The sequence below is a fragment of the Manis pentadactyla genome, chromosome 1, assembly GCF_030020395.1.
Source record: "Manis pentadactyla isolate mManPen7 chromosome 1, mManPen7.hap1, whole genome shotgun sequence".
NCBI classification, from domain to species: domain Eukaryota; kingdom Metazoa; phylum Chordata; class Mammalia; order Pholidota; family Manidae; genus Manis; species Manis pentadactyla.
The window spans coordinates 149,996,242-150,005,867 of NC_080019.1; the positions used below are offsets into that span (position 1 = coordinate 149,996,242).

At 34.9% G+C, this 9,626-nt stretch overlaps 1 protein-coding gene across 1 annotated transcript in view; it reads left to right on the forward strand.

Annotated features, from left to right (window-relative positions):
* Positions 1–5,141, forward strand: part of HTR1F (5-hydroxytryptamine receptor 1F) — an 80,754-nt gene extending 75,613 nt beyond the window's left edge. The window contains exon 2 of the mRNA XM_036898890.2: positions 554–5,141. Coding sequence (XP_036754785.1) covers positions 594–1,694 — 1,101 coding nt within the window. The 5' untranslated portion in view covers positions 554–593 and the 3' untranslated portion in view covers positions 1,695–5,141. The remainder of the gene's footprint in view (positions 1–553) is intronic.
* The last annotated feature ends 4,485 nt before the right edge of the window (positions 5,142–9,626 follow it).

Here is a 9,626-nt window from a genome sequence, read left to right on the forward strand (position 1 = left end):
AAATATTTTATTTCTATTTCCTTTTGTAAACTTTATATCCTGACATAAAATACATTAAAAGTTCCTTTAGTTTCCACAAGCCCAATGATAATGTTCTAATGTAACTCTGGATTAAGTAAAAAGTTATTTATGATTTTGAATACTCCCTTTAATATATTTTCTATTACATTATACAATGCATAAATATATGTTCGTGACATGTGCTTTTAGACTTTTTCTGCTGTGAACAAAGAGGAAAACACAGCTAGGATTAATACAGCTATTAAATGCAATTCTATAATGGTAGAGATTTTACTGAGTAATAGGTTAGTTTACCCATAAAAATTGTTTTATTTGAGCCATATTTTAAGAAATGTTTTAGAAGTTATTTTTTGTTATTGTACTTACTGGATTTTTTAATTAAAAGAAAAGAAACGACCTGCAATTTGAACTTCATTTTTTAAACCCATAGAATGTCCTGGGAAAACATACACATATACTTTTTAAAAAATTATTCTGAGAGAGAAAAATATTTAAAGATTTCTCTGAACTGTTTTCCCCTCCTTTGTTACAGGTATCCATTTTTTTCCAGCTATATTAATCTTTTTTAAAAAATGGATTTCTTAAACTCATCTGATCAAAATTTGACTTCAGAAGAACTGTTAAACAGAATACCATCCAAAATCCTGGTGTCCCTCACTCTCTCCGGGCTGGCACTGATGACAACCACCATCAACTCCCTTGTGATTGCTGCAATTATTGTGACCCGGAAGCTGCACCACCCTGCCAACTATCTAATTTGCTCCCTGGCAGTGACAGATTTTCTTGTAGCTGTCCTGGTGATGCCTTTCAGCATCGTGTATATTGTGAGAGAGAGCTGGATTCTGGGGCAAGTGGTCTGTGACATTTGGCTGAGCATTGACATCACGTGCTGCACATGCTCCATCCTGCATCTCTCTGCTATAGCGTTGGACCGGTACCGGGCAATCACAGATGCTGTCGAGTACGCCAGGAAAAGGACTCCCAAGCATGCTGGCATTACAATCACAGTAGTTTGGATTATATCCATTCTTATCTCTATGCCTCCTTTATTCTGGAGGCACCAAGGGACTAGCAGAGACGATGAGTGCATCATCAAACACGACCACATTGTTTCCACTATTTATTCAACATTTGGAGCTTTCTACATCCCGTTAACACTGATTTTGATCCTCTACTACAAAATATATAAAGCAGCAAAGACGTTATATCACAAGAGACAAGCAAGTAGGATTGCCAAGGAGGAGCTGAATGGCCAAGTCCTTTTGGAGAGTGGTGAGAAAAGCACTAGACTGGTCTCCACACCCTACATGCTAGAAAAGTCTTTATCTGATCCATCAACAGACTTTGATAAAGTTCATAGCACAGTGAAAAGTCACAGGTCTGAATTCAAGCATGAAAAATCCTGGAGAAGACAAAAGATCTCAGGCACAAGAGAACGCAAAGCAGCCACTACCCTGGGATTAATCTTGGGTGCATTTGTAATATGTTGGCTTCCTTTTTTTGTAAAAGAATTGGTTGTTAATGTATGTGAAAAGTGTAACATTTCTGAAGAAATGTCGAATTTTTTGACATGGCTTGGCTATCTCAATTCCCTTATAAATCCATTGATTTACACAATCTTTAATGAAGACTTCAAGAAAGCATTCCAAAAACTTGTACGTTGTCGATGTTAGTTTAAAGAAAGTTGAGTATTAAAAAGTTGGGGATTTTTTTCAGGTGAAGTAGCTAAATGAATGCTAATTAATAAAGCTTTTAAACTTTAGAAGGAAATAAATTAAAACTGCTAAAATGATAAGAATATAATGTATGCTTTAATAGCAACATGAACAAAACATAAAATTTTTCCATTTAAAGATGTTTCTTTTGACCATCATTCTATAATGCTCAAAATTAGAAAGTAATTTATTGCTTATAAACAATATTTTGCCTATGCAATGTTCCTAAAAGGCTAACTGGAAATATATATATGTATGTCTACATATACCCACAAAATTAATAATACAGCTTTTTCAGGTTCATGTCTTACAACAATAAGAGTATTCAATTAACAGCAGAACTCCATTCATAATTTCTATATAATCTTATTGTTTTATTATATAATTCTATTATTTTGTAAAAACTATAATTTACCAAGCACACATTTCTCCTAACTAGCCACTCTTGTTCCCTTGCCATCTTATCCTGGGTAAAAGGGGAGTGGGGAAGGAGTTAATAAAGACTCATGTAATGTTGTTGAAGGAAATGTAAAAAGTCAGAGATTGATATTATCTTTGTATTTAGATAGTAAACAGCAATCATGAAGTGAGTTATGTATGCAAAATAATTCCAAACACTGAACTTATGCATATTTAGCATATTCTTTTTGTTCAATGAATTCCTAGAAGAATATTTTCTTAACCATATATCATCAACATTTGAAATCAAAGCCTTACTCTAGTAGCAATAAATCAAGAGGGGTCCAGGGAGAGGTATTCTAATTGTCCAATGTTTATTTATAAATCATATTTAAGGCACCAGGTACTCTAGGTTGCTCACTACAGTTACTATACTCCTTATGTCTTTTTAAAAATATAAAAAATATTTCATTTCTGCTAATGTTAATAAGGTCAATCATTAATTAAAATGTCCATGGTACTTTGGCAGCTCCATACCTTCAATTTGAACATTTTTCTTTCATTACTAAGAATGTGACAGGAACTCGTAGAACTTTCCACTGACTTTCAGAAAAATTCCTGCTTTCCAACTAGTAGAGATAAACAGGAAATATTCATATTATGTTAACTATATATTATGTATAATTATCTCCCAGTCACTCCGCTCAGTCAGTGAATCAAAGCAATTCCATAAGTTTCTCTTCAATATTTATATAGGAATTTAGAAACACAAGAACCCTACTTCTGAGATTTCATTTCATTTGAATTGGCAAGATAATAGACCACTTTTTGAAAGGCATACCATCAACTAAAATCATTTGAAAAACAATGCATTCTTTTTTTTTAAGCTGTACCTTTACGTGTATTCTAAATGTTCTTTCCTGCTTAGGAGCTTAAGAGTATATTACATCAATTTTTATTTGTCTATGACACATTACTATCAATTGAACAAATATTTACAGAATTCTCACTTTAAGGCATTGAGATGTACTATATAGAAGATGCAAAAAAAAATAAAATACGGCTTCTCCCCTTAACATGTTTATAATCTAAAAGGTGAAACAAAGAAAAAAATGAACACTATAATAGAAAAGAAAAAACAAAGATCTGGCATGAAAGTTTAGGTAATTATGATGGCATGATACTTTATGTAGTATCAGCAAAATTTCATAAATAATGTAATGAAAATAAATAATAAATAAATAGCATTGGGCAAGAGAAATGGAATACCACACTCTAGGTGATGGTAATGTCAGAAGTTCAGACTGAGCAGTGAGGGTACTGGAGATAATGGCTTCTTGTTAGAAAGCAAATGAAGAATCCAGGCAAGAAGTGGTTGAAGTCCTGAACTTGATTCTGGCAATAAAGGATGAAACAGTTGAGAGACAGTTGGAGGCAGAATCTACAGGATATACTAAGTGTGTTAATAAACAGACAGATGGAGGAAAATGAAATAGAAACACTGAGATACTTGTCCTCAACTGAAATCGGGAATTCAAGAAAAAGGGCCTATTGGTGCAGTGAGGGCTTCTGTTTGGGTATCTGAAGCACACGAAGACATGTCAGAGCTCACATGCACTACTGAACAGGTTTGGCTCAAGTAAAATGCACAGTGAAGTGAGGTTGATCTAAGGCTCCTACCTACCTCTTTTGTCCTCTTCTCTTCTCTTTATCTCCCAGGGCCCTTAGTGCTGGGTTGACAGTCCAAAGCCTATTCTTGTCCCCATCCTTCTCCACTTATTTCTCTTTCCCTTTCTCACCCAAATTTGGTTCTATGATTTATTTAGTCAGAGTCCTTGCTAAAGAGACAAACATCTGTTGATTTATTTACAACCACCTTACATGTCTATATAGTTATATTGGAGAACTCTTAAGAGACACAGCCCATCAACCTAAGGAACAAATCTCAAGCAGAGAGAGGTTTACCCAAATATACAAACTACCCTTACTCTGAGTTAGAATGAAGCTCAAATCTAGGGAAATAATACTGTAAGTGACAGAGGAGACAAAAGACAAGTCTCCTTTCAGAGCTCTGAGGAGAATCAAGTTTATTATTTCTGTGTGTACAAAGCGTTTTTTAATTCAAAAGGGCCACAACACATTACAGTAATGATCACTTCATCAGTGTGTTTCTCCTACATGGAAGGTATAGATCATGCCATCCCTTATAAACAACTGTGATTTCTCTTCATTATCTCTACATAGTAGGTAATGTTAATAATCTTCAATTTGCACTTTCTTTGACATGTATGAAGAACAGATTACACATAATATACTTCCCTGAATCATGACTTATTCGCAATAAAAACGTCCCAAGTAGCTAAAAGCTGAACATTTTTACAGAAAAAAAATGTAATAATGCACAAGAAAAAACACTACCAATTTATATAAGGATATAAAATGTAAAAAAAAACTACTTAATAAAGGCCCCCTATTGCTCATTACATTGCATCCAGACTCTCTCTCTTGGCTTTTAGGCCTTAATAACAAAAGATACCGCTCTCTGGAATATCATATTTCCCGCTCTGCTCCCTAACCACAACAAATGCCCCCCTCTGCCATCCTGTCCCTCTCTTCACTGTCCTCTCCGCGTGCCTTGCTCATTCTTGTCTCCGTTGCTCTTTTAGCTATTTTTTTCCTCCCACCTCAAGTGCTCTTCACCTCCTTTATGGTTTAAGCAATTATCCTTCAAAGCACAGATTAAATTCCACTTCCTCCTTAAAACTGAATTCATATTCAATTTCAATATTGTGAAGAACAATATTGTAATCAATAATTCCTTATTTGTTTTTAGTATCACTAATTTCTTCAAGAGTGTTTGGTTTTTATACCAACTATAAACAGTATATAAGTTACTCGAAGGGTATATGCTTATTTCCTTATAGTCTTTTCATACCTATTTTAAATATTTTTGAATAGTGATCTCCTTCTGTAAGTGAGCCTGGTCCATTTCACTGTGTCATAGTAACTAAAGTATATTAAACAGTTGATTTATCTTTATTCCTATATTTAATTAAAAGAAATACAAGTGTGTTATTATCAAAAAGGAAACTGAGAGGTAATGGATGTTTTGCTAACTATAGAAAATCAGTCCTTATTTTTCAATGATTAAGAACCATCTTACTACAATAAAATACATGGAATTCATAGAACAATAATATTTTGGAAATATCTATGCATAATGATAAATCTCAATAAGCTATGTGGTAATATACATTGTAAATCATAGATGTACTATATAAATAAGGCTTTAAATTGCTTAATTCTGAAGACAGTATTTTGATTGCTTTTTTACAACAGATACAAACAAATACACGTGGTTATATTAAAATTCAGCTATTGGCTTTCTGCCCGCTTGATGGAAATCCCACCTCTTCATACTCCCTCTCGGGCTCCAGTCCTCCTCTGTTCCACGATTTGTATGTGGATGAAAAGAGGATAACATTATAGAGTAAGAAATATCTCTGTACTGAAATAGAAAATGCAGTATGTTCTTCAGCTCTAAAGGAACAGTTTTTATTCTCAGAGGAATTCTAGAAGTCATTCTGTATATTTTTTTAAAAGCTGCAGAAACAACATTTCTTAACAGTTTCACTTAGCTCATGCATCTTAAAAGAGGTAAATAATTGAGGCCCACACCTACCTCCTCATCCTCTATGATTATGGTACAAACGTTCCTGGGCTACCCAAACACAAAAATGGCAACTCTTTTAAAACTGCTTGACTCTACAGTAAGTACCTGAGAGTCCCTCCAATACTGGGGAACACAGTATATTAGCTCTGGTTACTGAACTGAACTCCCCTTGTTCTCCAAAGGGCATGTCTGTCATGGTTGTCTCTCCAGCCACAAACTTGGGTTCTAATTACATACTCCCCAAGAAAGGGAATAAAGGTTAAATTGCAAGTTCATACTTTTATCTCTTGTGTTTTCATTTATGTAGATATTTCAAAATTTAAAACCTGAACTCAGCAATGACTTCTTGTGTTAAGCTTGATTTTTGTATTAAGCTTGATTTCTATTATACATTCCAATCAATCTAAAAGTTTAAGAACTATCTACTCTACTTGCCATACTTATACAGAAATAACACCAATTATAAATGTATGCATACATTAAGAATCTTCTGTCTTTTTCCCTGTCTTCATAGTATATCATAAGTGAAACATCTGGAGGCTCAGGTTGGATAATTAATTTCTTATATTTGTATTTTCCATTAAATAATGGCTAGACTAGAGTTGTGTATATTCACTATTAAACCTGAGCCAAAACTTTAAATGCATTTTCTTTCTCAAAATCTTCCTGCTGATGAAAAATAATATATAATAGTTATTATCTTTAGAAAAAAAGACATGAAAAACCACTTAAATTTATTTTAAGTTTTAATAGCAATTGCCCAAATTAGAGGAAATGTTCAAACATGAATTTTAATAGCCTATGAAATATGAAAGACTACTCAATTTTCTGCTGTTAAGAAGGTAATAAAAACAAATGTAAGCTGGAATTTGATGTTGCTTAACCCAAAAATGTTGTAAGATGTGAAATAAACCATATTCTTCAAATAATGAGTTTTGGCTTTCACCTTATTATTTCAAAATATCCTATAGCATTCTATTTTAAAAACTTCAGAGGGAGAATAAAAATATGCAGCAAATACAGATTTTAAGTGTCCAAGTATTTTCCCATAGTGTTTGTGGAAGCCTGAACAATAAAATGAGTCTCTTTTACTTGACCACAAAGCCAACACTGACTTCACTTCTGGGCCTTTCACCTCGCTTCACTCAAAATAACATACATTCTTATTTTTAAAACTCCATTTAAAATAAAGACAATTCTTTTTATTTTCCTGAATTAAAAACAATCTGTAAAAAGTAGTTACTCGCATAGTGTTACTACATAATATTCAAGTGTCAATGAAAAAGGATGGGAACTTTCTTCATTCTTGTGTTGTGTTTTATCCCACTTCCAATCTTTCAAGAACAGTTTGGAGTGTAATGACGTTGGATTATTTATTAGATTTTAAGAAGCAGCATCTTTCCACTTTTCCCTCTCAAAATATATCTTGATTGCAACGAAGTGAAAGAAGTGTTGGCGCTTAAAGAGGACGAAAAGAAAAGGTTACAGTGCAGGTTAAATAAAACAATGTTTGCACTAATTTCATAGCGGCAGGTATATCTTAATTAATTATTAAAGAAACTATGTTTTAGGGAAACAGCTGGGGGAGAAAACATTTGCATCTATCTCCCAATACTTGTGACTAGGCACTTGTACTTCCTGGAGAGATGTGAGTTTGGTTTATTCGGTTCTTGTTTCTCCTCCTCCTCCCCCCTCTCTGTCCTCCTTTAGATTATAATATCAATTTAATATACACATCTGACATTTAGACAGTGGTGCTTTTGAGATTTTCTCCAACTCCACTGCTGAGGTGGTGGTGTTCAGTGCCATCGGGAGCCAACGTCGCCCCCAGCTCCGCAGAGAAAACCCGCCTCCACGTCTGCCCCCTTGCTCGCGCTCCGGGGGTGGCCCGGCTCAAAGACCGTCACCGGCTTGGAGTTTGGAGCATGCGCAGTCGCAGGAGCCTCGTCAGTTCCGTAAGCGGACCTCGGCGCTTCGCCCCAGTGACAGGGTTCTTGCCGAACTGGCCTGACTGTACAAAGACGGGGGTGTTCACTTCCTACCATTCAATTTAAGGTAACCATTTTGCCACACAGTGTGTGCCTCTCTGTTGAGTCTTCAGAGCAAACTGCATCTTGTACTTCGTCAGTTTGCCTCAGCTGAACTGAATTTTGGGATACCAGCGCAATTGCAATACCACATTTGCCTGTGGGAAAACAGAGATGCCCTTACCCCGTTTTGACCTTGGTCTTGAGAGATGTTACAGGTGCCAACTAAAATAGAACCTTTACAGTTGATCCAAAAAAGCCTCATTGAGGAACGGGATTTATGTCATGGGTTTCTCTAACTCTTTTCCAAGTATTTGGGGAAAGAATAAGGCAAAGTATTTCTTAGAAACATGGCAGGGAATTGGATTTAGATGAACTTCTTCCTCTGAAAAAACCATCATAGAAATTTAAGAAACTTTTTTCCTTTTTTTCTTTAAGTGCTGTGCAATTTAACTATGGTAGATCTTAAATTTGGATTTATTTTAAGTTACCCTCCTTGGAGTTCATTGTAGTTCCTGCTTCTAACGTCTGTTACAAGTTTCTGAAAATTTCTCAATCAATAAATATCTTCAGGTAATCCCCCTCCCCTTGCTCCCCAGTCCTCCCTCCCTCTCTCTGTCTCTTCTCCTAGAATTTCAGTTAGCTGTATGTTAGACCATCTTATTCTGTCCTTCATGTCTCATATTTTCTACTTCTTTGTATCCCTGGGCTTCAGTTGTATCCCGTTTGATATAAAACCATCCACTGAGTTTTAAATTTTTATTATATTTTTCATTTCTAGAGTTGTTAGAGATTTTTACACATTTTTATTTACTCAATATGATGCCTATTTTTTGAAACATTTTAAACAAACATTTTTATTTTTTTCTGTTTGACAATTCCTATATCTGAAGACTTGTAAGCCTTTATGTAGTTTATTTCCTCATCTACGGTGCTTTGTTTCCCTGTATTTTTTTAATATATTTTTCTCTTTGCTTTGAGCTCTCATTTTCATTTGAACTTTGAGGTCTGGGATGAAGGTGGATTCCTTCACTGGAGGATTAGCCTTTGTTTCTGCCAGGTGTCCATGGGCATTATCAGTGCTGTATCAATTTAAACTGAATTACTGACTTGAGATTTGTGTGTGTGTGTGTGTGTGTGTGTGTGTGTGTGTGTGTGTATGTGTGTGTGTGTCATAATACCAGCTGGTGTGAATTCAGGATAAAAACTTAAATGGACACCAGATGGTGGTTATGATTCTTTAGGAAAAATCCTATTCCGCATCCAGTCAGAATCAAGGTTCAATATTCACATTTCAAGATGGGTAGTTTTCCTTTATTGGTCAGTTCTGCATTGGTGTCAGGGTGCATTATTAGTTAATAATTAAACCAGCAGTATAACACATTCGAGTTCCAGTTTTACTTAAAAGGGGCTTCCTAATGTAATCCCTAACTTGAGGTGGGTATAGGCTTTGTTTCCCATCCTTGAAACCTTAAAAATTAATGCTTGAGATCATTTGAGCTCAGGAAATACCATGGAGGCCAAAACCCAACCTCAGTTCTTCACTCACCTCTCCAAGTTCCTGCCTTTAACTTCTTTTGGCCTAAATAGAGTTCACTTTTTTCTGACAGCATTTGCATGCATTTAAGATTTTAAAAATAATTTTGCTCAACCATTTTAGTTGTTTTCAGCAGTAGGATCAGTTCAGGTACTTAGTTCATCATGTTACCAGTAATGTAAGTAAGTTTGCTTTAAATACACTTTTTTCTTCTGCATTCATTACAATTATCTCAACTCTTTACTCCATTTTAT